The sequence below is a fragment of the Pempheris klunzingeri genome, chromosome 18, assembly GCF_042242105.1.
Source record: "Pempheris klunzingeri isolate RE-2024b chromosome 18, fPemKlu1.hap1, whole genome shotgun sequence".
Taxonomy (NCBI): domain Eukaryota; kingdom Metazoa; phylum Chordata; class Actinopteri; order Acropomatiformes; family Pempheridae; genus Pempheris; species Pempheris klunzingeri.
Genome location: NC_092029.1, coordinates 11,452,533 through 11,480,342, shown reverse-complemented (window position 1 = coordinate 11,480,342; position 27,810 = coordinate 11,452,533). Strand labels below are relative to the sequence as shown.

Sequence of the window (27,810 nt, the reverse complement as noted above, 5' to 3'; positions counted from 1 at the left end):
TGCTAGATTAGTCATTCCTATGTTTGAGGAGTTGATAGTAAATGCTATACTTATAGGGAGGGAAACAGCCCTCCATCAAGAAGTTCACTAATACCTCCTTGTCCCACCACAAGTGTAAATCACTGTCACACTAATGAAATCCACAGTTTTTATGATGTCAAAGGACATCAGCAAATCAGGGGTTGAGGTCACCTCAAGGCCTAAGGCCCCCTTAATAAGACATATTGTTCCCTATTTATAGGCTCTTGGAACATTTTCATGTTCTTACTAATGCTTTCATTGTATGAAATATGCAGGTCATGAGAAAATCCTGGTCCAAGACAGAGTATACAGTTACAACAACAGATTACAGGGTGTTGTACAACATTCTTTCTGTACTGTGATGTGAGCTTTTGCCTCACAAATATCCCAATTCCCAAATGAAAAAGAGGCTCTTGTGTGATGTAGATTTCACGTAACCATAAAGTCAGCATTTTAGTGGATAGTACTGCCCTTATGTAGTTGCTTTTTGTCCTGTCCTGCTAACTGTGTATCTTTAAAGGTATTTAGCCAATTATATCAGTATTTACTCACTACGGATATTGTGCACAACATTACCTACTTTCAAGGTGCGTGCAGGGAGAAGGGAAGAGGTTATAACTCCAGCAGGACTTGTGTTATACAGGCCAACTTTATTGTGGCACTAATACATTTCAACTTCGCATGTTAGTATAACAACATAAAGTCAATGGTCTCACAATTAAGTTGGTCTTCACACTACAAGTGTTGCTGGAGTCGTAATCTCTACATCACTATTTATAGCACTACAGGGAAAGTAAGAGTAAAGTTTAATTCAAGGAAAGAGTTTCTTTTAAACTGTAATTATGTGTGGAGACCTGACCAACACTCCTTACAAATTACAGCTGTTTATGCAGAGGTGTAACTGTTCTGTTTTTACTTGTCAATTGTTTTTTAGATAAAGACATTTAATTGTTTATGATGCTAAAAACACCCAAATTAGCAATGAATGAAAATGTCCTGTAGTTTAAGCATACATTAAGTCAGAATAGTCTCTCAGTTGGTGGATATCTCACCCTTCATGATGCCTCACAGGTTCATCAGGGAGATATGCAACCGCAGTGTCCTTATGATATGCGCTACAAATCTCAAGTCATCCCAGTCACAGACAAACCACTGAATGAGACAGGAAGCCTAAACTAATATATAATGCACCCAGAGCAGGTCAATCGAGATCTGACGGTAGAAGCAGGAGTAATAGTGGTGTATCTATTAGTCTGTCTGTTTGCATGCTTCCTGTAACTAAATAACCCATTGGTGTATTTAGTCTGGTGTGGACAAGCAGATTGTGGAGAGGTGGTCATAATAAAAAAATTTGATAAGTACACTCTAAAGATTGCAGGCTGATTGAGTATGGTCTGCCTGAAATGTAATCAGCAAAATAAACCAACAGTTAACTCACTGTTTGAGGTTGTTTTCTTTAACATGTTGCTTTTGAGATTATGTTCTGTTTCATTGACGGAGGATTAAGGAATATGACTTGCCTGTCTGTTTTCTCCATCGCTTCTCAAAGCCAGCTGTAGGTTTATAGGATCTCTTAGATGAACGTGCCATGTACTTACCAACCTATGTTGGTGTGTGAAAGACTGTAAAGAATTAATTTTTTTCACACTATGGTCAAACAAGGATGAAATTAAATTTAAAAAATATGATGCACTGTGAAACCACATGCTATCTGCAATCTGACAAGAAGCTGAAATGTTTTTAGTGGCTGTCTTAAATGCTCCGAAATCAAACTGAGAGGAAATATGTTCCAAAATAACAGAGAAATCCAGCAAATGGCAGTTTTCCATTACTAATCATGACCTACCCTCACTTTTCAAAACATAATAAAATCTTTTTTTTTTAAATATCGGATGTAGACTATCTTAGTGCAAACAGCTGACAATGTTTGCAAGCTAGTTAGCCTGGCTAAGTGACATTAGCACTGATTCCAATCCATGTTGTGTTTTGTTCCTGTCATTTCGACACCTGCTGAGTGATCAGTAGCTTCAGCTTGTGTGTTGTGTTCATCCCAAATTATTAACAGGAAGAGGCTGGCTGGCTGGCTGGCATTAGCCGTCTCTCTTTCACAGGCCCAGATGTGAAGGGGATTTTTTAAACTCAAATTTGATTCAGTTCTAATTTGAGTCTATTTCACTTTAAAGTATGTATTATTGGACACAGGTATTCCTATGTAGTCATGTTGTCCACCCCATTTATATCTGTGAGGGTAGACTAAATAACAGAAACACTTACTGAACATTACAACCTTCATTACAAACATTCATGGACTGTTTAAATTTCCTTGCCTGTCATTCCACAGTTTGCTTTTCATCTGCACCACTTTGTGATGGATTCAAGAGCTGCATGTTACAAATGTTTTTCTACAAACATTAGCCAACTGGTTACTGGCTTCAACCTGTGTCTATTATAAATGTGTTTTTAACATGAACGGTTTGGAATTTTTGTCCTGTTAATATAGTCTAAACAACATGTGTGCTTTGGTCCTCAGGTATGTGACAGCTAGCAGCTGCTAGCTAAGAGAAAAGGAGGAGAAAAATTATTTTCCAGGAAATAAGATATATATATTATCTAAGACTTGGAAATGTAGAACTGGCAGTTATAAAATCCAGAGCTATGTTTTGTTAATCTTATCCAAGGGAATAATTGCTCATTCAAACTCTTGATAACTTCGTGATATGACATGTTGGATTATATTGCTATTTACAATAAATTTTAGATCTCTAAAAACTCATTCATTGTTTGTTCTTTGTGTATGGCACTAATTATTGTCAAAATCTGGTTCTGATAAAGTACCATTGCTGTTTTATGTCCCTGGTATGTCGCAATTTTACACCACAGTGGGAGACCTTAACCACTTCAACATGAACATGGACAAAAGAAAATGGATTGGTTGTATTTCACAGAGACTGTTTCCTGCGTGTTTGTGCTCATTACACTGCAAAATTCATACAAATTGAGATTGTCTTATTTATTGTATTTCAAATCTGTTTGGATTTGTTTTGCATAGAAAATTATTATTTGGTCTTTCCACCAAATGATGTGGCTATATTCAAATAAATGTCACTTGTATTGTCTTAATTAGAGTTTTTATATTGCAGTGATGTTGAGTGGGTTTATTTGAATTCAAAAATTAAAGTGATGAGAAGTGACACTTAACTAAAACAGTCAAGTTGTATGCTGTAAACCAAAGCAATGATGATGACAGACGCCAGAAGCTTCATGCTGAGAAGGACTGCAGAGTCGAGTAATGATTCTCTGTCATTCATTGGATCTGTGAATAGGGTTGGACAGTAACTCATTACATGTAAACAGGATTACGTAATCAGTTCACAAAAAAAAGTAACTTTAATCAAACCAGACTATATTTGTAAAGAAAAAAACACAATTAGTTACATTCTAAAGGATTACCTGATTACATTTTTGATGATGTTTTTAAAATATATGCCTATTAAATCCTGTGCACCAGAAAAGCATTTGCATGCACTACATACACGCAGAAAAATTAATTTAGTAGCTTCGACCGATCAAGTTTATGATCCCAGTGCCGTTATACTGTATAGTGGTAATTAAAATTATATGAGAAATTTCTTTGAAAACAAGGTGACCCATAAATATGATATATTGTGATTTGAGGTTCTAACGTTAGATAGATTATCTACATAAACATGAATTGCAATCAGCCACAGCTACTGGTTACGGTTAGCAGAAGGTCAAACACAGCTACTCAGCACCTGCTTTCGTGGTAAACACAACACAAACCATACAAAAAAACACTCCAGATTAAGTGGCTGTAGCTCCTTCAAACTTTGTTTTTTTTGCTTTGGATTGAGAGCAGCGTGCAATGAAACAATCACTGGTGCTCACATGCCATTAATGTTGTTGGACAGTGTTTGCCAGATGTTGAACTCATGTAATGTGAATATGAAGAATACTTTTTCATCACTATCTTGTTGCTGCTGTTAACATTCCCCTAGATACAAATTCAAAAAATGCACCACAGATTTATTTCCTGGGTGTATATGTGTATGTGTGTATAGATGACTGTATATTGTTTTTTATTTGATTTTATACTTGATCCTGTTCTATTCTAAACTTAATTATCTGTATGTTCAGTATGTTCTATGTCTGTAGCATAAACTTTCATTTTGTTGAACAACTCTGTGTTTTACAATGGTAAATAAATGAACCTTGAACCTTAAATGACATGAGGCGATGGTTATACATTTTTTAGGACAGGATTTATTAGATGGTGGGAAGATGATATTAAATGCTGCCCCCCATTTTATTGGAGCAGTTGGCCAACTTTTACATACTGCACCTTACATTAAAATACATTAAATCCTGTGATGTTGTGTGTGTGTGTGATGACAGCTGTTTTTTTCAAATACAGTAAGATGAGCCTATGATTATTAGACACTGACTAATTGAGTGGGAGCTGACGTTATATTCCTGGTAATTAGCACTGCATGCATGATAACCAATTATCAGGTACTTTACATAACAAACAATAACTGCAAGCAAGAGGTGCCTGCAGCAATTATAACTCATAATTTGCCGATGTTTTTAATTGAGTCAGCCAGTTTCTTTCACGTCTCAAGGATGGATGTAATTATTGTGAATGACTTAATAAAAACACAATTAAGTGATGATTCGGCGTCACATTAAGGTGCAGAATATGTTTGTCCAGCTAGCAGCACGAGTTAAGAATTCAATAAAAGTAAGATGACTCAGGGGAAAAGCAATTAATGGTGTAAGTGTTCATGTTTACTCTGCTTCCCTCAATCAATCCCAGAATCTGCCTCTTCTCTCTTTTTTCCAATTAAGCAATCAGTCAGACAATATGCTAAATGATTGTAAACAATGCCACTGCACCCAGTTTCAACCACAGCATTTCAAAAGATGAGAGTTTTTAAGTCATGTTTCCACTTGTGTCCGTGAGCCAAAGGGCAGATAAGAGGGTGTGTTTGTGTGTTTGTGGGTGTATGTAAGTGACTTCCTCTATCACGAGGTTGACATTTGTGGCATTGAAAGAAATTTCTCAACATCTATAGGGTGTGTTGATATGAAATTTGACATGCTCATTCATGTCCCCTTCAGGGTGAATTTTAATAACTTTAACTTTGGTCATCCTTTAGCTTTTCATTTAGTGTCATTGTCAGGTCCCATCAGCCTCCACTGTACGTGCTGTAAATGCTAACATGTACCACTTAGTGTTTGGACATAAAACTAAACCATGACGCCCAACAATTCGTCTTTCAATAGTTTACTGTAAGGGACTCCAGAGTAAGTGGGGAGGCGGCTCTGTAAAGAACACACTCTCTAACATTAACATGTTTCTTACTACCCACAGACACAGGTTTCTCAGGTCTAGCCTTGCTGTGGGAGTTGGACTACTTGCACTACTTCTACTGTTGTGTTTCCTGCTGCTGAGTGAGAGTCCACGAGTGCCATGCCCTTCGTCGTTGGATTGAGCAATTCACCTGTACATATACAAAGGGGATGGTTCAGCTAGGGTACAGAAACAGTGGTAGAGAGAAACAGACTGGAACATGCATGCCAGTGAATATGAAACCATAAAAAAACATTTTCATCTTAAGAATGTGTGCTGACGTTTGAGGTCCCATAAGCTCCTCTTAGATGTGTCTGCTGTCAGGAATATGGACATGTTGCTGCACGATGTCTACGAGTCAGAAGATGTGGGAGGAACAAGTGCTGTGGTAAAGAGTGTAAATTAGAGAAAGAGCAAGCAATGTGCACTGCAAGGGAAATTGCTAGCTGTTATACTTGGGGAAGGATTAGCACCTACTCAGACAATCGGGTCTGTTTTTCAAAATGGACAATGTCGGGAAAAGGATCACTTTGGGTTGACATTGTAAATAGTTTGCAATGTGAAACTGTGAAATGTGAAATTGGCAGTAATACAATGTTTATTGAATGCCAACCGCCATAAAACTCAACAAAAAAAGAAGAGGAAAACTGTGTCCAGTGTCAACCTTCTCCTGTGCTGAGCAAAAGCCACAATGCTTCTCCTTTCCATTCACCAGGCAGGGTTATCTAGGGGAGGAACAGCACACCTGCAACACATTCTTATGCTCAGCAAATCAAGATCAGGTAATAAAAAAAGATCTGACACTAAAAAGAAAACAAAAACACATGTAACATCACAGCAATTAATAAATGGGTGTGTTAGCTAAAACATGGGGGAAAAATGACACTCAATATGAACATGAAAACATTGGCAGAACAAAATTATATTGAATCTATGTTAACCTGACATTTAAAGAAAGGTTTAAATGTAATCTTTCTCAATTTAAAGCTATTTGTAGAGTTTAGTGCAACATCATTTATAGTTATACAATGATTTAAAAATAATTGTTGGTGCAGCCCAGCTTTAGTCTTGTTCACGGTAGAAAGAGAATGACGTGCAGTATTCACACAGCAGTGTTGATAACTTAGCCAAATATCTTCTAATTTGGGGCTACTTCTGAACAACAGGCAAGTCCACCATAGTCCTAATCATTCCCATGAGGAATCATTAATCACATTGACACTTCTTGCATACTTCTGCTTAACACCAGACTTCAAAATCTGAGAACTCATACTGTATCACAAGGAGATCATGATTTGAAGCAGAGGTCAAAGAAGGATAAAGCACAAGTAAACACAGCAGAATCCCCAAGTGTACTGTTCCTTCTGATTTTCAGGGAAGACATTCAAAAGAAATCAAACGGCTGAATAAATGCAATCAACACGAAAAACAGATGTGGCATGATGACTATGTACAAACATTAAAAATTATTTGAAAGCACTCAATAAAAAGGTCTGAAGGTCATTGGTTTATGATGGCCCTCAGTGAAAGCAACAAGCAGAGAGAGTGACTTATTTTTCTTGGACGACTGCACTGGATGTGAAGTGTTTGCTCTTAAAGGGAAATAAATGAATGAGGCCACTCTAGGGTAATTAAGCCAAAAGCAATGCAAGACTGTATTCTAATAACTTTCACACTATGCATCCTAATGCTGCCCACTGCCTCGTAAACAAGCAGATCTGGTGATCGGGTAACTTTAAGGTTCAGCTTGCACACAGATGTTTCAGATTCAAGTTCAGTGAATGTTTCCAATTACGAAAAGAAAGCAGAGAACAGAGAGTTACTTGTTACCTCCTCCTTTTTTTTGATGGGATAGCAATTTTTTTTCTTTAATTTCCACTTGCACCTATCAAAAGCCAACAGGGTTTCAACACACTTGATGAATACTGTTGTGTTAGAGTAGTGCTTGACATATTTCTTGTTTGAAGTGAACATTATAAAAACGCAAATACAAGTTCATATAAAGTCATAGTCATGCTGCTTTCTCTCTCTCTCATTGAGGTACTCAGTCACATCTATCCATGAAAGATCCAGACCATACCTTTAAACCCATTCAGAGAAAGGTAAGCTCTAAGCATGGATTGACCATTCACTTCCATCCATTCCAGTAACTCTGGATTCAGGAGCAGCTTTGCCCACAGGGGCCACTAGTGCGGATCTCAATGTTTTTGCTGTGGAAAATCTGCAGTTGGGCTTGTGGTAAAAACCGAAAAGTTGACAAAGTCCCACACTCACACAGCAACGTGATGAAAAGAGTGTAAACATCCAGTTTATAGCTGAGCTGTGCTGCAGTTTTCCTTGCTGCTTTTATTGTGGTTAATTATGGTCAATTGCATTGCATGTCCGTTTGATCATCTGGTCCTACTTTCTTTAAGAATTCCACTATGTGATACCTCAAAAGGAAATGCTTACGATGTTCACACACAAACAAAATCAGATGCGTGCGCATTATCACTGGTAATCTTAATGTTTTTAATTAACATTTTAGTATGTATTCAGGTTGCTTGTATGCACGCCACAATTAAAATAAACTAGAGACTCATCAAACTAAAACAACATTCACTGTTTTATGGTTTCTGTTGTGTGTTTTTCCTGTTGTCTCTTCTCCTTCCCTTTCAGGTGCTCCTGGTTTTCTCTCTCTCTTTTGAGTTTGAGTTTAATTTTGAGGATGGTAGTTTTTCAGTTTTTCATAGCTTTTTTGTTACTTTACTTTCTTTATTGTTTATGTTAGGGGTTGAAGTTCTGGGTCCGATGGCCCATTGTGTGGTTGGCCCAGACTTCCCCCATTCATTTTATTCTTTTTTGGCCAGGCTTCCAGACATCCTTAGTTTTGGCTCATTTCTGGTAGCTTTTTGAATAAACCTTTTTTGTTTTGTAAAATATATCTTGGATGGGGTTTCCCTGTCAATGTCTTGTTTTTCTTCTTGTTCTTTTTGTGGCTGTAACAGTTTCAGCAGATCAATCCAAAAATGGGTTTAAATGGGTTTATCGTAATTGGCAAAGAATAATCATTAAGTCCAACTGCACATGAAAAACAGTTTTTTCTGACATTGATCATTTGTTGTATGTCATTTTGATAAGCAAGTTCAGGGTTTTTATCTTATTGCTGTCATTCCTGCTTTGACTCAATTAAAATTTGTACAAAATAGTCTTAACCTTAAAATGGGACATGTTTCCAAGATAAAAGACTGTCAAATTAGTGGTCTTAAGAAATTCTAAAACAATGTAGAACCATCCTGAATTGGCCTTGCACAAGCTTTTCCATCACTGGTATTGATGGCATTGCCGAGTAAATAACTATAATCTACCTGCCTTTGATAATCCCAGCAGGAGACATAATACAAGCTGCGTGATTTAATAATGACTACACTGACTGCAGTAAATATTTATTGCACAACACTTCCACTGTAGTGAGCACCAAGCCCATTTGATGAGTCAGTGTCTCTGGCAAACTTGTCAATAAAAAACAGTGAACAACACTCTGTAAAGACACCACATTTCTTCGTTGGGAATCGTGTAAGAGTTTGTCTTGCATTGCACAACAAGCGTAAAGGTCCACCTTTCCTCCAGGACAAGAGAAAAAACAGCAGCAGCAGTGTCAGCTTTCACTGTACTTGTGAAGGTATCAGGTGTACTTTGAACAGGCTTGTGTTTGGTTAAAACTAGCCTTGTGCAGAATGGGTGGGGTTGATGTGACGTGAGTTTGAACAGACAAAGTGAAGTCTCCTGTTGTAATACGTGCTCAGGCAAAGAACGGGCTTGAATGGAATCTTTTACCTCCAACACTGGAGAGGGTGCATGCTAAAGGATTACAAACTCTTTGGAAAGAACTCATTTAAATGTTCATTAAAACAGCAATGGAGACAACCAGTGATACAACAAAAATTCTGGAGAAGGGTCCTGATTATCTCCGAAAGCAAATGGAACTGGAAAATGAGACAAAAGGACGAATGAGTGCTGTGGAGAGACTTGCGGCAAGCAAACCCAAATATGTCAAAAGCCAACAGGTGGTCAACTCAACTCAGGAGCCAGTGATCAGTCTCGGATCAGCCTCAGTGAGTAGCACTGGATCTTCTAACCGGAGCTCAAACCGTGGTGGGAATCTTGTCATAGGCGGCAACTCAACAGAGGTCACATGTGGTGTACGAAGCTGCTCACCACGTCGGTCGAGCTCCAAGAAAAGACCGGACTCTCTTTTACTTTACAGACAGAAATGTGAGTTACTGAGAGGGTCAACAAATGACCGCAAACATCATATAACACGTAAGTTGCTGCTCAGCTCAGTGCATAAGAATGTTCCCTTACCTGAGGCAGCAGATAAGGAGTGTGAAGCTGAGGGCAACGGGGGAAAAGACACCAACAACAAAGATACTGCAACAGCGAAGGAATGCAGCACACATGTAATGGCCTCTCAGTCAGAGAATAGCAGAAATGGAGAATCAGATCAACACAGCACATTAAACAGTGATTCTGGGACAAAGCTGAAAGATGGTGTTGTCAACAAATCTGCTGACCTCCTCAAGGTTCTTGAGTTTGAAAGAAGGTCTGGCAAAGGGGTCAGTCGTTCTCACTCTGACATCAGCTCCAGGTACTCCAAAAATTTTGCAGACTTTGACGCTTTTTTCAAGTTCTGCGGGCTGGGCGGTGAGGTTATTGAGTCTCTGGGCAGGGAGAACTTCTCTGCCCGCTCAGATGAAATTGCAAAAAACATCCGCAGCGTAAGCGTCTCTACATCAGACGACGGCTTCTCCAGAAACAGTGGTGACAGCGATGGACTACTGGAGGATGAGTTACATAAAAAGATGTGTCAGGGGACATCAGTTATTGAGCGCAATGCAAGGATTATCAAATGGCTGTACAGCTGCAAAAATGCTATAGAGACTGGGAAAAGGTTGAGAGACCTTGATTGAGATAGATCCTTTTTTGACACTTCTGAGAGGAAATGAAGATTCAGCGTGTTTGCTTCTGTTCAAACATGCAAAGAGCTATTTGTTCTCTGTCACGTCGGGGGACGCAGAAGGCCGCACATCGCACACACAGAAACACAAAAACTGTTACTTTTTCCACACATTTTCATCTTGTAACACGTAAATTTACTTGCATTTTTTTAAACCGTGCATTTCACACAGAAGTGTCACACTGTTGCAATTTAGAGTACAGTCCTGTGTTAAAGGTCAAAACTGAGAAAACAGAGTACATAGATGTACATAGGGATTTTTCACAATCTGGCAACCTAATAGTTGTTCTTCTCAGTGGCTCATAACTGATCTATAAAAAGATTCTAAATGACATTGAATAAATTTTTAAAACTAACTCTCAACTACAACTTATTGATCCCTTATAAATAGTTCCCGTAAATGATAATTTGTACAACCTGCCTCTTAAATTCACAATATGAAAATGTCAGTAACAAACACTTTCATTTTATTGGGGTTGTGTGTTTCTTATTAACGGCAATAAAACTGGTAAAATCATTAACTTTAACTGCAGCCAGACAAAAAAAAAAATGTTGGATGTAGTTATTTCACAGCCAAAGAATCAGTAGATCCCAGAGTCACGTGTGAGAGAGGAATGTACCTAATAATCTGATAGGCTTAAATCCAGTGACCCGTTGTAACTGTATCTCCACAACACCTCCCAAGTCTGTCTGCTTTGTCTCTTCACCGCTTTCTCTCCCTTTCCTTCTGTCTGTTGACCCTTTTCCCACATGAGTGAGAAAAACAGCAAGGGACAGATTATTGTTGACTCAGTGTTTTACAGAATTACACAGAAACAAACTTCTGCACAGTATATGTGAGCAGATACACATCACTCAGTTGCACTAGTGTTGCGGACACACCTTTCACTTTCACACTGAGGCCTGGCTGACTTTTTCACATCAGGGCAAGTCATGTCTTGTTTGTTGCCAGAACCTGAAGTTACTTGAAGTTGATGATTCGTTGCAAGAAAGGGGCACAAGGTTAGCTTTTACAATATATAGGACTGAAAGTGTACACTGCTTGCATTGCAGCAGGCTTGCAAGTATCTTCATTTACTGGATGATATGCTCATAAATGTATCTTTATCATGTAAAAGTGTTACAATATTGTTTTATACTGAAGTACTGTGAATGTTGTAAAACAGCTATACAAATAAGCTTGTTAATTATTTTTAATTAAATGTATTCATGTAAATATATTCATGGTAACAGGTTCTGTGCACATCTAATCCTATATTTAGGCCAGGTGCATTATAGCAGATTTTGGCTGATGGTGATTCAACAGGATTGAAATGTTGCTTTTCTTAGTCAAGTGCAGCTTTTGGAGGTATATATATATATATAGCATAGCATACTTTTTGTAGTGATTGAAAACTTTTTGAATTTACTGTATGGAGCCTAAGGGGGGCAGTATCTAACAACAAGACTGAACGTAATTACAATTACAATGCCCAGAGGAACAATCACCACACATACACCAGTGTAGATGGGTGCTTGATATATCAGACTTTTTTTTTTTAGGTTTTTCTTTTTGGTATTTTGAGGAAGACAAAGCAACATGTTTTAAATCAGTGTTTTCCACACAAATCAAAGTATCTAATGACAGCAGTTATTCAGGCCTTGTCCCTCCTGACATAGAAAAATAAATACCAGCTGCAGACTTGACTTTCTTTACTTAAGTCAGATTTATGATAAAAAACGTTGGCCTTTTGGAGATTTTGGACACTTGGACTTGATTGCTCAAGGTCTTGACTTACTTAAAACTTCCCTAAAACCCTTAATGTCTTTTACCTGGTAAAATATGGAATAAATAAGTCTTAAATAAATAAGACACTGCTAGGCAGACTTTTCATAGCTTCAAATGAAAATATACAGATATGTTTTAAAATAGATAAAATAGTCTTCTTTGAATAACAATGTGTGTCGTATATGGTTTTTACACAAAAATTTAACTCATTAAAAACTCAAAAAAATATGTCTACCTTTTCTGCCTCATTGTAGAATCCAGAATCTATATGAATATATTTTTTTCCAATCAAACATTAAACTATTGGATGTAAGATGTCTCCTACTTCACTGAAAGGTCCAATCTTAGTGGATTTGTACTGGAGGTTTCAACTTTCCTCATCACACTACATGTAAGTTGTTACTGGACTCAAACAGCCTCCAAACTATTTGTGATGTTACAAAGTCATTCTCATTACTCACATTTACTTTGAGCTTCAACAAAGTAATCTCGTAGCATCACTAGAACTCTGATTTTAATTATTAATCCTAAACACTGAGAGGACTTGATCTCTGCTTTGTAAAACACACTATTAATGCGGCAGTGAAAGAACAGTGTTCACATGTTGTGTCATTTTAGCATTCAGACATCTCAAACACCTGCACTATGACTTGGAATTTGTAAACAAGGACTTCTAGCTTAACTTGAATTTGCTCTAAAGGACTTGTGACTTGAATAAAGACTTACTCTGAAAGGCCTGAGACTTGACTTCCCCAAAAGAGAATACATTTAAGCAGTGGTGGAAGCAGTACTCAGATCTTTTAAGTAAACGTAGCAATAACACAACAAAAAGCACTTAAAGCATGAAAGGAAAAGTTCTTAGTGGGTAGAACGGTCCCTCTCAGAGAGCTACATTACTTTATTTATCTTGTTGTTGTTTTTTAACACATAAGCATTTTAATGCTAGAGCTGGTGGAGGTTGCACTCAACTGCCTTATATACTGTTGGGCAGTTTAATCTGCAGCACAGTGCCATATTTTATGCCATATTTTCTAAATTGATTGTATGTTTTGTTTGTAAAAGCTTAATGTGAGACGTAAGTAGTGACTAAAGCTCAAAGTGGTTGAGTAAAAAGCTTTGAATTGTGGTGGAGCAGAAGTATAAAGTAAAATAAAAGTGAAATACTTGTGGAAAGTAAAAGTACCTGAGAACTGTATTTAAGTACAGTATTTGAGTAAACATGCTTAGTTACTATCCATCACTGAATTCAAGTGGATAAAAACAATGTGTGACTATTAAAGAGGACTATTGTAACCTAAATTGTAATAGTCAAAATAAGGTATTCAGTGATACTGCTGTATATGCACATCAGAGCAGGAAGGACAGTGACCTAGATAAAATAAAACAAAATAACACAAAGTGAGGCTTCTGATAAAATAACGTTACCATATTATTGTATCATTTTAAATATCTATGATTTTAGAAAAGCTCTTTAATGACCACATCATCTCTCTCACAGCTGCCCACTGGTCCTGATCCCATCCTCCATCTCAAAATCAAAACACAAGTGCATGTGCGCAGCCCTCTGTCACGTGTAGAGGAAAGCCACAACAAAACAGAGGGAATATAAAAAGAGAATGACTGAAAGCCGCAGCAACCAATCAGCGACGCGTCTCCGGGTAGCAACAGGATAAATACTGACGTCTGGTCCAATCAGAGAGCAGCAGGGGGCGGAGACGAGTCCCAGTGTCCTCACTGTGTTTACTTCCGTCAATATTTCCAGCACGGCAGGCGAAAGGTGCAGAAAACACAGACAGGAGATACAACAAAGGACTCGCTTAAGGTTTGTTTGGTCCTCTTGCAGAAAGTCACAACTCTGTTATTTTTAGATGAGACTCCCCTTTGTCTTCCTGTCGTGTCTACGTGCGTTGAACCGACTGACAGCTCGTCTTTTCTTCTTCTTCTTCTTTTTTTTTTTTTTTTTTTACCGTAAAACGTTTAAACGACTGGGACTTAACTAACGCCGTTTTTACAAATGTTCAAATGTAAATGCGTCACAGTCGTGGTCAGGAGTGTTATTAAAGCAGTTTGGCTCAGTATGCCATTTTGCATTTCAGTGTTTACGCGTAATATCAAGAAAACAGGCTGAAAATAGACAACCATGTTAAATCTAATGGTGGCTCTCCTGTGTATTTGGCTGCTGTTGTCACAATGACAGTAAGCTGATATTAACATATAGGCCCAGTTTTAAGCTACTAAGACTTTTGTCCACAGAAGGAACAAAGACCATTTTAAAAAGTCATCATTTAAAAAGCAAATGCAGTTTAACCACTACTGAACGCATATTGTAAACCTTGCTGTATTCATATTATTGAAATATTCTGAAAATCTGAATACATTCTTCTCTTTAAAATGCCCTGAAGTTGAAATGACCAACTTGTACAACTTCAAAAACTTCAGATAGAAGTATCCCAGGTTCCCAGTCTCTCATTTTGTCTGTCTCTTAAAGCATGATTGGCAGGATGTAACCTGATGGACAGATATCAGATGCTGTTGCTCTGGTGTCTCTGGAGTTTAAACTTTTCATTGTGAACTTTGATGTCTGAATTTCACCAATCCAATTCAAGCAACCAGATTTTTTACTTGACTTGAATTTCCAGATTTGAGCAACTTGAAAATCAAACACTGTTTTTTTTTTTTAATCAGAATTTTTTCAGTGTCAACATTAAGTAAAAACAATATGTATTCACTTGTTTTTTATGGCCTCTCTTTGCTTCTGTTGAACCAGGGCACAAAGATAGATCCTGCATCTTGTTGACTCTCCAGGTGTCTGGATTGGCAGCCCACTTGCCTCACATTCACCCCCCCAGTTAAAATGCCTTTCTTGGGCAAGGACTGGAGGTCGCCAGGATGGAGCTGGACAAAGACGGAGCATGGCTGGAAGAGGATTGTCTTCTATGGACACGAGTTGGAAGATAACAACAGAGAGATAGACTTGACAGAGTAAGATTGTAACTTTTATAACTATTTATTGCCATTGTTTCACCAGTACTATCTAACTCAAAAGCTTTTGTGGCTAATGAGTGTGTTATTAGTTTATTAGTTTATTAGATCCTCAGTACACAATTGTCACATGCATTTAAGAATAAAGCTAGTATTTTCCCTCTCTCTTATGCAGTGCTTAGATAAATTAAAGCATAGTGTAGTCAAGGGCTGGACAACAATTTGACATAACAGTTATTGACTCATGGTAATATCATATCTTAATGATATGGTCCTAAAGTTTGATGTTACCTCCTGTCCAAAGTAAGGATTCGGAGTAAAATGTGATTAGAAATTAGTGGAGTTATTGCTTTATAAGTCTTGTCTGATTTGATGGAAAGTCTAGCAAAGGTCATTGCATTGAACACCAATTTGATACAGAATTTTATACATAAAGCAACCTACTAACATTATGATATTGTCCTCAACCACGTTATCCAGCCCTCTGCCTTACAGCAGTATATACAGTAGTCTGCCTTCACCATTGGCTCTACTCAAGGATAGTGAGATAGCTGAGTTACATTCAGAGCCAGTTTTCAGCAAAGTAGCATCAAAGTTCTCTCATTCCACGTTAGTATTGCAAATTATTAAATGAACTGATCACTGAAACAATTAAGACTAAATTACAGTTTTTATGGGGGGGGGGGTCTTATAAGAATTCTTACTTATAGATCTTATTAGCCCTGCATCCCGATTTAAAAGCAGACATACTGCTGACTGACTGCCAAGGCTCACTTTGAGTGTCGACATGGTTCTCAGACATCTTCCACAAAAGAGGATTTTCCCCCTTATTGAACAGAGGACAGCAGAAAGCTGACAGGAAATGCTGGGAGAGAGATCGCTTATGACATGCAACAGAGGCGCTATATTGCGACTACATGGTCAGTGTTTGTTTGCTTGTTTATGAAGATCCCTGTTAGCTTTTGCATAGCCGCACCTATTCTTCCTGGAGTCCACACAGTTAACATGATGACAATGCGAAACAATACACATTCACACTGCTCATCACGTCACACTATCATGACACATTGTAATGAGTGTCTACTGTAAATCAAACAACAATTGGCACAGAAAATAGACAGGCTCAGAGTGAATCTGTCATGATCTAAGAGATTAATATCAGATACCCATAGAACCCTAACACATCTAACAATACTCACTTAAGACCTTCCTTCTTAAGCAATGTTCGTTTAGTGTTTTTTCATAAATCACATGCCAGTATATTATTTTGTTGTTAAATATGATTTGGGAATGACTTTCTTTCATGCATAGTTGTATGTTGAACTGATGTGGTTTTGAGTTTAAGTAAAGTGAAACAACTTCAATAAGAGACAATATTTTGTCTCCCTATTAAAAGTGATGTATTGCTGGATGGATCAGACCATGTTTTAATTTTTGTTTGATGTGATGTCATCCTGAGATCCTTGAACTGCGCTCTTCTTCTCCGACATCTCCGCTGTTAAATCTGGGAGGATTTTTACTTTTATCCCCCTGAAATTCAACACTCTCTCTCTTTGCTTCTTGTAAAATAGCGTTTTATAACGAGAATCTCTGCATTCTGACAATCATCGGCCGAGAACCAGATTTTGTTGCAGGCCCCACTTGAGGGTGGAAGGAAGATTTTTATTTTCAAAAGCATTTATCAAAACCATGAATTCTGTAGGATGTCCCTTTTCCACATCTTTGTTTATACCAAATACTCTGATAGTGAATCTACGGCTGAAATTTTCCAAACTTTAAGTTTTTTATCTGAGTTCTCTGTTTTCTCTTCAGAGGACATTATAGACTCTCTCCACCGTTCCTCCTTGCGTGCCAGACAGCTCCAGCTTGACATCAACCAGTTTGTCTTTGCACTCCTTCAGTCGGACGTTTAGGAAATTGTGCCTTAAATCCCTTGATTACCAAGACACGCTGTGCTCTTATAATGACCAGACATTATCTGGTTTGACCGTGTTTTGTAGTTGTTTGCTATTATCCATGTACATCTGTGAGCTAAAGTTTGTATTAATGCCTGGCTGCTACCAGATTTCCTTTTAGGATACTGATATAATTGAATTTGAACAAACACAAACTCAACCAGTGACCTTTGGTTGAAATATTAAATAGATCAGAGGAAACAGGAAGAAGTGGAAGAGAGTCAGTCGATAGTAACAGTGGTAACATTGCACTGATAAGGCCATAGCTGCTCAGCTTCAGAAACAAAAATAATTCAGTCAACTCTTATCAGAGCTCTAGCAGAGAGTCTTTGATGAGGTGATTTGCATCCCACAATTGTAGCCTGCGGAGGGGCGTCATGGCAACAGACAGCGTTGAGTACAGGGTTGGGTTTAGACACTCAAAGAGGGCAATGGGACTGACTTGTCAGTGTATACACCCACAATGTGACTGCTACAAGTAAGCCTGTAGATCATTTTGGTATACAAAGCATGTTTTCTGATGGCCTGAATTCTTACATTCAGACCAATTCTTGACTTCTTGTATCTGTCACGTAGCGTTAATGTTGGATGTTTGCAACTGATGCAACATGTAAAGCCTTTCACAGCCGTTTTTTCCTGTTGTATGATGAATGTTAACATATAATTTCTTCTGGTAGGAGTACACAAAAATAATTTCATGTTCAAATAATACCTGTTATGAACTTTTATAACATTGTCCCTCCCAAAGGCGTTTAGTGACTTGAAAGACTTTAAAGACCACTGAGCTTAAAACAAGTTCTGCTATTTTGGTCTTTCTGGTCTGTATTACATGTGCCCCTGTGGGCAGGGTGGGTTGCCTCCCAGCAGGAGAGCTCGCCTTGTTATCTGCAGGAAACATGTACTGTTTTGACACATGCCAACTGGCAATGGGTGGTCGAAATAAGGCAGGGCAGAGACGAGGTTCCACATTTTTTCCATCCTTTTCACTGTATTTGTCGGTTCCTACTTCATATAGTTTGTGTGTTTTTTCATGATAAGCAGGGCTATCTGAAAACAAAAAAATACTTTACGTGAAGAGTTGAATTCAAATTCAAATATGTGGACTTCAGCTTAGCATTTTATTAGCGTTATGTACTGCTCAAAGTGAATTTATTGTCATTCTCTCCATATACAGTATTCAGAGGAATAAAACTGCATTTCTTTAGTACTATAGTTTGCATACAAACAACAAATATAAACAACGACAGTAAAGTACAATGCTTGAACTGTGCCATTACACATAAAAAATAAATAAGTAAAAATGTTTAATATAAGGAATGGAAGACATTAAAATGGCAACAGGAATAGTACCATTAGCAGCATACTGTAAGTCACAAGTTTGTTGCTGAAGGAGGTGTGTGTCTATATGAGTGTGTGAGAGGAAGGGGGATGTGTTGTCAGACCTTTGTATGTGCTTTGTATGGCTGTCACTGAAAGAGTGAGTGGGATCCCAGCCTCCTGCTGGTGTTAATGGGGTTAAGGGTGGAATCTCAGCACCAGTTGGTGATGTCTCCCTCGTGTCACAGTGTCCCCCTTTCGATTGATCAACCTTCCGACGATACCTCACAGCGAGTGCCACATTAGCTTGTCAGCAGTCTTTTCACAAAAAGGCAAAGGACACAACTTCAGACAATGACTAATGACATCATCTCCTCAAATTGGCTGTGCTCCAAATACAGCCTCACTCAGAAGGGCCAGTGACCTCATGCAACAGAGGTACATTTAGCAGACCAACACATGTAGACTGGAAAGAAAGAAGAGCATTATGATGGCCACTGGCGTGGTACACAGTGTTACAGAGGTAGTTTACACCATAATGTATCTTTTGACGTCAAACCTCTGTGACCTATTATCTGCAAACACTCAAGTGCCACAGAGTGTTAGCCAAGTGTTTAACACTCACTTTACTGTCCATCTCTTGAGATGGATGCTTTATCTGACTGTCTGAATTGCTGTGACTGTTTAGTTGTTTTGTACCTGATAAAGCATGTAATAAATGCTATTTATAAGATAATATATTATTATATAATATATAAGATATTCCTTTATTAGTCCCATGACAGGGAAATTTACATGAGAGAATTATTGCAAGAGAAGAGAAGTCTAACAGCTGAATGTAAGCCACATACTCTATTTGTTTTCTTTCTCGTTCATGTTGACTCCCTACGTAACCCTTGCCCTTTTAGCTCATGTGAATCAGGATGTAGTTTATGTATCCACAAATGCCTCTGAACATTCATGCTGCTGTGTGATGTGTTTTATTGGCTCTGTGGAGGCCGGTGCTCCGCATGCAACCTGTATAAAAGAAGCCAGGCTATTGCATTCCTCACTTGTAATTCACAGTGACAGATTACAGTGCTTGCATGGGCGTTTTTGTGTATGCCTGTGCAATTGGATAAATGGATAGTGGCGAGGGATTACTGTAGATCTCGTTCACCCCGATTTGTTGACTTCGCCGTCAGACAAGCTAAGTCACATCAGTTATACTGAGGGAAAAAGCGAATTAGTTTTTTAATCCAAAAGCATGTTGTAATGACCCACATTGTGACTGATCGCTCTGGTCAAGTAAATATTTCCTCAGCTTCTGAAAGTTTGTATTTTTCATCAGAATAATGACCTTGTTTCATATATTTCATATATTGGTAGGTTCCCAGTTTGGTATTTGTTGTAGCCATCTTATCAATCATTCCCCAAGCAGCAAAGCCTTATAATCAATCTCTCTGAATTAAAAGAGTATGACTTTATATGAGATGTAGACAGTTGGTGTAAAGATCACCACCACCACTGCAAAAACACAGGTACAGGTACATGGCTGAACAGAATTCACAGTGTTTGATGTTCAGGCCTCATGTGCTGCTACTGTAAAATGTTGTTAATGAAGAATTTGCAGGTTATTTTCTTGATTACTCTTTTTTTGCCAAAATATGCCCATTATATAATTTTTGAGCTAAAGTATAAAGTAAAGTAAACTCGAAATGCTTTTTTTGTCTGGCCAACAGTCCAAAGCTATACTATACTGAAAGTATGTTAGAGGCAGAAATTTGCTATTTTTCCTTGAGGGAGAAGAATTACCCATCAACAGAATGATTGCCAAGTAGCTTTTCTGTGTATATACTAAGCATTTAATCCACTAATCATTTCAGTGCTACATAGCTCTCTGTCCTGTGGGTGAAACTCCTCATGAGCACACGAAGCTGCTGAGTCCATATGCATGGCAGGAGGTGTATGGCTGTCTCCACCTTCCCCTCTTGTTGCCAGTTGGATGCTCAACTTCAGCCAAAGGATTATTAATGCATTGAGAGTCAATTACCTGTCCGGCCCTTTGATCTATAAATCAAAGGTCATCAAAGAACATCTAGTGATGAGTAGATCTTGGTACAGATTTTATTTGATGTAATATAATTTTATGTGCAGTAGAAGAAAATATGTCTCACAATTGTAGTGATCTGCAAATAGATCTGATATAATGCAATAAAGCATTTATATTCAATATAAATAACAAGAAATGTGCTCAGCTTACGTTACGTTGAGGTCAGCCAAAACGGCTGATATAATTAAGATCTATCTTATCAGTAATAACAAGGCCACTTATCAACCAAACAAGGCCAGAATGGCTGCCAGAAATAACAGAGATTGGACAGAGATCTCATAATGTTTTGCCTGTTTTCTGAGAAAAGACTCTGAGTCACATCCATGACTCTGTCTCACAGACTCTGATCTGTGTCTGCCATCTGCAGTGTTTCCTCCATCATAACAGACACCGTGAATCATTATAATTTAACATCTTTCTGACTCCTGTTCGATCTGACTCGGACGGCTTTTTATTCTGAATTGTCCAAAATGTAGCAGCTAGGTTTTTGACCAAAATTTATGGCCGTTTTCTTTCTGTTTAGTTTCTATCTCATTGGCTACCTGTGCCTTTATAATATTTAATGCACATTATCTGGTCCTGTTAAAATAATGCAGCACTTAAATAACTTAAGATCCATCACAACCTGCAACAGAGTGATATACGGGATGGCAGTAAATAGGCGCAGATTTGCGCCAGGATGCTGCGCATATTCTGTACAGATGTTTGTAATTACATTGTATTCAGGTGCAAGGGGCACACTTTCATGCAGTGTTATTAACAAATTCCTCCTGTGCTTGCTCCGTCTAAACAGGCTCTGCAGTGACAACAAAGAAAATCTGTTTGTTGATAATGTGTGTGAGCTCACCACCACAAAGAGGAAAAAGGACTTCTACAACAATAACACCAAGTCTCAGTGTGAGTTTAAGCAACACATAATTACTACTTTGGCTTTGTGCACAGTTTGGTATGAAAATTAAAGGCCCTTTGTACAATTCTGGGATTCACTAAACTAAAGACTAGAAGCGATTGTCATAATGAAGGTGGCAGCATTGTATGTGATTGCAACTTGTAAGTTTTGCATGTACTTACAATGTATTATATTTTATCAGTGATATACTTTACGTGTGTCATTGAGCCGCCCTGCAGATAGTCTGTGGAAAACATTGTTCAGGGCTAAAATCTCTCATTCCATAAATGGAATTCAGCCCTCTTCCTCTCACCTAAAAGTCAGTGAGATCAAGTGAGACGAAGGGCAACATTTTCTGGGTTTTAGGCAATTCTGTGTAGCATATGTGGCTTTAAAATAAATTTAAGTGCTCTGCATCTCCACATATCATAAACTATGTGCATTTCATCAGTGGTGGAATTTAGAAAAATACATATACTCAAATACTGTACAGTACAATTTTAAGATACTTTTATTTTACTGGAGGACCTCTATTTCATGCTATTTTGTTGCTTCACTTCATTTCAGAGGGAAATATTGTACTTTATACTCTACATACTACATTTATTTGACAACTATTTTCTTGTCCAGTTGTTTTCAGGGATAAATGGATCTACGTACAGAAAGGGAGCACAAAAGAAGTAAGTGCTGTAGCTCTTTACTTTAATTTTCACATGAAGGATTTATTTGCTGTTAAAGTAAACACCATAAATGATTTTGGAAGAGTGCGAGCGTGTGTATTTTGTTGTTCACACACAGCGACACGGATACTGCACACTTGGTGAAGCCCTCAACCGTCTTGACTTCTCCAGTGCCATTCAGGACTTGAGAAGATTCAACTATGTTGCAAAAGTGAGCGATAATGATACGCCTGTTGATTAAGAATCCCTTTGAACCTGATGTACGGCTTGTACAAGCTACTCTTCTTCTAACGGTCTTACTCTGTCTCTCCCCCATAGCTTTTCCAGCTAATAGCCAGGTCCCAGCTGACCTCCTTGAGCGGAGCCGCTCAGAAAAACTATTTCAATATACTGGAGAAGATTGTACGAAAGGGTAAGGAGAGCTGAGAGGGAGACTGATTACTTATTCAGTGGACATGATGATCACACATTTCTTGTTGTTTGTTAAAAGTAGCTTCATAGCTTACAGAAAGAACAAATCTTTACCAAATGGTAAGGCTCTATGGCTCTTATGATTAACCTATAAAGGTTATTTTTAAACACCCCTTAGTCTTTCCATTTTGATTTTCCTTGCATGCAGTAATAGGGCTCTTTATAGGGAGAAAATAAAGATTAAAGAGAAATAAATAAAGATTTTGTTACATTTTGACTCCTAATGTTTTAAACATTGTCTTGTGTGTGTTTTCTGTATGTTTTTAATATTCTGCCACTAGTGGTAGAGGACCACTACAATCCGCGTCTCGTCAAGGAGCTGCTGCAGGACCTGAGCTCGACACTGCACAGTCTGACTATCCATGTTGGCAGGTGTGTCCTCGTGGGCAACGTCAACATCTGGTTGTGCCGACTGGAGACCATTTACAAATGGCAGCAGCAGCTCAACAACCTGCAGATCCCCAAGGTACAGGGTGTATTGGTGTTTGTATGCATGTGTGCCACACAATGCTTCTGATTGCTCTTGGCCTCGGCACACTTCCAGGTCCAGTTTGAGCTGCCCGTATGTAAATGTGACTTTTAAAAAGGGGAAGTAGGCTACAAATAGGAAAGCCTTTATGGCTGTAAGTGCAGTAGGTGTGTATCTACTGACCTCTGTGCTGCTGAGACAGTGCCACTGCTCACCTGACGGGCTGCACCCACTTGTAATCTGACTTTAATGAGTGAGGAACATGAAATATGGAAGGGGAAGTATTGACAATTCATTGTCTGGAACTGTTCATTTAATGTTCAGTTGTGTCTGATCCTCTACACACCATCCTCAGTAGAAAGTAGCTCTTTTGATGTAGGAATATTTAAACTTTTTTGCCTCAAGTCTCTCTGTGCAATCCAGCAGTGAATCTAATGTGCTGCTCTTAATTTTCCCCTCAGCAACTGTGCGATGGCATGACATTCAACGACTTGCCACTATATATGCAGAACAAGATCCTCTGCAAGTTATCTGATGCCTATGACATCATTAACCTGGGACAGGCCACACCCACTCTGCATTGCCTCAGTGAGAACAGGACTCTGTGGAAAAATCTCTGCCACTTTCACTTCTCAGACAAACAGGTGAGAGAGCAACATATTCAGTTTTATCACACATGAACAAGGGACATGTCCAGGCTTAATCTGTAATTGTAACAATTTTAAGAGGAATATACTTAAAACATGTATTAATTATGCTTCCAAATAGTAGGTTATGGTTAAGCATCTGAAGGGATGAGGGCTGCTAAGCAGTTCACATGTTGAACACTAGGGGGCAGGATTGCCACAATTTGCTCACAGTGATCTCTCACACACACTATCACACTTATCGTATAGTAACACCCACTCAGGATTAGTGTTAATGAGAAATTGGCCTTAATTATATCTAATTATACACACTGTTCAGTTATAATTACATCCCTGCCCCTTGTGTTTTAGATGGTTGTTAAACTGTGCTTTAATTGTGTGTTTCCTGCCATCCCTGTGCAGTTCTGTAGGAATTTGGTCCTGAGCAAGAGTGATAACGTCGACTGGAAGCTGATGTACTTCACCCTGCAGAAACATTATCCAATGAAGGAGCAGTACGGTGACACCTTGCACTTCTGCAAACACTGTAGCATTCTCTTCTGGAAGGTAAACAAACACACCTGCAACCACAGCCACGTCCTGTAGGAAACACCATATGGCTAAACAATACTGTTTATCAGGCTGCAAGTAAATTAGAATTAGTTGCACATTATATCGTAGAGAAGCCTCAAAAGAGGATAACAATAAGTTCAGTTCAGGCTTAACTGATTGCTCTGAACTCCTCTTAGTGTTGCTTACTGTACTTTACTGTGTGTACAGTGAAATAAACATGCATGGTTCAGAAAGGTTCAGAAATGGTTCTCACAGAGCTGATATCTCTTAAACTGTACATAGATCAGATGTGAGAGTCTATCAAAGTTTGTACCAGAACACATTGTATTTCTTTGGCCAAAGAGACAAAACATCCATTATCGTTTTCCCACTGAGGAAAAATCTCAGAGAAACCCTTGGTCTAGTTACAAAGCCTCTCTCATACTGATATCTGTCTCTAGCATGCAGTGAGAAAGTTGTTAGACACTAAGTAAAAGCCTGTCTGTATACTGTTAATATTTGGCTCTCTGAAAAGAAAAAGCCCTTATATTACCTTTCAACTTTGACTAATTACAGACTGAATGAAAACTTCAGGCCAGTGCAAAAACTGGCTCCATTTTCAGAACAGTGTTCTGATTATTCACAGGAAGAAATGAGTTGCACATATAAGAACACAGTACCACTGATGATAAGAGCAATCCTAGCTGTCAACAACAGACTTGTGTGTTCATACATGTAAACTTAGCAGTCAGAGGTCAAACATATGACTTGTCAGATGTGAGATATGAAATCACGTGTAAGACAAACATCAAGTTTTCCAGAGTCTGAATAACTTCTGGGGGAGAAGCTAACAGTACTTGGATGACAAACACTGCTGTTCCTATAGTATCTGTTCCCCTTGTCATTATTGACTACCCACAACCTTGTTATGCTCCTTGACTGAGTCCTAATACCTTCTAACCTCTCCCTGCTTGTCTCCCTTCCTTCCCACCTCTTCTCTTGGCTCCCTCTCTCCCTCATCCCTTAAGGATCGCCACCTGGCTTTGTTATTCAAGGTACTTTCTGTCCCATCATGCCTTTGTGTTTCTTCGCCTGCCACTTTGTCATGTCATGTTGATCCAAACATGATGATCTGGACTCATCTTCCACGTGTTAAGCCTTGTCTTGTCTCTGTTTCACTCGATGTCTTCACGTTTTGCCCGAGGTGTGTTTAGTAAACAGTGCTCGCTCTTTACGCTGACTTTTTAATGGCTTCTAATTGCATTCTTTAAGAAAATGTGTTCCTTCGAATGTTGAGCTCATGTGTCTGAGAGAAAACTGTCAGCTGTCATTTAGTTTCTGTGTGTATACAGATCATGTTGCACCAGCTATTTCTAAATCCATCACTGCATGTTTGTGCAAAGTCCTTCCATGTACCATAATGCACCATTAACACTTAAACCCAGCAAAGATCTTGGTAATGTATACGTACTACAAATAGGTTGTCCTTTACATCTGTAACACTGTCTAATTAAAACTATTACAAGCTCTTACGTAATTTAAACAAGGAGGTGTAAGAGTAAAACACATCAACATCAAGGTAAAGAGTATTGCTGAAGGCTCAGTATATGAATCTGGTCATTTGATATGCCAAATGAAACTTTTTGATTACTAAGATGTGCTGACTGTGGTTAAATGCCAGTAACTTGTTCACTAATATCTAAAGCTGACAGGTATAAACACGGGTAAGCTGAGTAACGAGAATGAGATGTTGCTCTTTATCTAGTGTGTTATAAGAGCTTTAAACTGTTATCAATTTAATAAGCTAATTATATCCTTTATAAGGGCAGTCTTATTTTAAAGTGATATAAAGTTTTAGGAAGCCAGTTAATACATTACATTATGACTGACCTCCTCCTTTGTTAATGTAGGTTTTATGTTTCTTTACATGCATACATAGAAATATATTTTTGAAGTGTTTCAGCGTTAGTAGTATTCATCAAATGTGGAGTGAGAGAGAAATATCTGATAACTGGCCTTAGTGAGAAGTTTAGTTAGACACTGTTGGTGTAAATCTTTTTAATTTGAATTATATTCTGCTATTTGATGGCATAACTCTAAATTGTCCAAGTTTCTTTAACAAATCTAGTCAATATACATATCTAGTTAACACATCTAGACATGTCTAGTTAAATTCTGCGATGATGTTGGTTAATTCAGGTTATTGTTGACCCTCACTGTCATAGTGCAAGTTAAGAGTCATAGTTTTAGTCTTATTTATAGTTTACAGTCATTCATTTAGACAACATTTCAATTTAGAGGTCAGATATGTATGGAAATGTTACAATTACTATAATTCATACTTTTATATTAAGAATGGATTAAGAGATCACTTGTATATGGAAGGTTTATTGTAGTTTTAAGGAGTCTCTTCGCAAGAACTAGTTTGTGTGCTGCAATCGATTTAAATTTAGTAATGCTTTAACTTAACTTTAACTTAGCGAACATCATAACTACACCAAGTTTGAACCTACTAACAGCTGATGCAACCAGTGTCCCCCGTCCAGTGTCTGTATGTGAGCTGTATCTGTAGCTGCTCTTTCAGTTTTCTGGTCTAACTATGCGTTTGTTGACTGTGTTCCAGGACTGCGGCCATCCATGCACAGCCAACGATCCAGACAGCTGCCTCATGCCCATTTCCCCGCAGCACTTTATTGACCTCTTCAAGTTCTAAACCCTCCATGTGCTTCTTCAAGCCAAGTGTCTGTGTTTTTTTTTTTTTTTATAACCTCACTCCCAACCCAAGAGTTTGTACCAGATCTTGATGTCGTTTACCCAAATACAAAGGGCTTCAACTGAAAGATGACTTCTTTTTTTTTCTTTTTTTTACGTCTTTATTTCCTTACGCACAACCTTACTTGTTGATTTTAAGAATGTCATTGATGGGTGAAATAATAAGAAGAATTTTTTAATGTTTTTCCTCCTTCCACACAAATGTTTGTCTTCAAAAAAAGTATTTTCCTGACAGAGGAAAGAGAAAATAATATGTAAATGTAATACGAATATGTGAAAGGATTTATATGTAAAAGGAGTCGTAGCATGTTTATGGTGGGTAAGTCATACAATAGGTCATGTTTTTTTAAAAGACAAAAGGTAAACATTTACCGTGTGGCAAAATAAGACGACTCGTGAGTTTATGATTTATTTAATGGGGTTAAACTATTCTGCTTTTGTTACAGTGGTATTTTTTTCTGCAATAACTGAATGCATGTTATGTTTGAGTCTCTGTTTACAAACTGTACCTTGTCTGTTGTGAATTCTTGCTGTGCTCATGTACATTTGAAAGTGTCGACACTAAGAGAAAATAATGTTAAACTCCATTAGCCATACAAGTTTTTACAATCTACTTTTGTCAGAACTGTCAAGTGACAGACAGAGGAATTGTAAAACATTATTTATGGGAACAAAACGTTTTGTATCCTTCCTCCAACTTTTGTAATATTCCTTTGCTGTTCCAATACTATTGATGGTACTATTATGACTTTTATGGGACAGAAACTAGCTATACAGTAATAAAATATTTCTAAAAACCTGTTCCTGCTCTTCATTTTACACTGCGTCACAGAGAAGTATTAGTCTTTT

General features: G+C 38.1%; 2 protein-coding genes across 4 annotated transcripts; both read left to right on the top strand.

Annotated features, from left to right (window-relative positions):
- The first annotated feature begins 9,123 nt into the window (after positions 1-9,123).
- On the top strand, positions 9,124-10,627 carry fam110c (family with sequence similarity 110 member C). The gene has a single exon (XM_070849412.1). The coding sequence runs from the start codon at positions 9,271-9,273 to the stop codon at positions 10,339-10,341; it is 1,071 nt and encodes a 356-aa protein (XP_070705513.1). The 5' UTR covers positions 9,124-9,270; the 3' UTR covers positions 10,342-10,627.
- A 3,277-nt stretch (positions 10,628-13,904) lies between these two features.
- On the top strand, positions 13,905-27,735 carry fbxo25 (F-box protein 25). 3 transcript variants are annotated; one of them, XM_070849048.1, is made up of 11 exons: positions 13,905-13,978; positions 14,924-15,138; positions 21,296-21,399; positions 22,022-22,071; positions 22,190-22,282; positions 22,390-22,483; positions 22,824-23,008; positions 23,473-23,655; positions 24,061-24,204; positions 25,218-25,244; positions 26,813-27,735. In XM_070849048.1, exons 2-11 carry the CDS (start codon positions 15,011-15,013, stop codon positions 26,900-26,902), a joined length of 1,098 nt encoding a protein of 365 aa, XP_070705149.1. In that variant the 5' UTR covers positions 13,905-13,978; positions 14,924-15,010; the 3' UTR covers positions 26,903-27,735. The 3 variants fall into 3 exon arrangements, with proteins under 3 accessions (XP_070705149.1, XP_070705150.1, XP_070705151.1); XM_070849049.1 differs by lacking the exon at positions 25,218-25,244; XM_070849050.1 differs by lacking the exons at positions 13,905-13,978; positions 14,924-15,138 and adding an exon at positions 16,012-16,058.
- Positions 27,736-27,810: the final 75 nt, after the last annotated feature.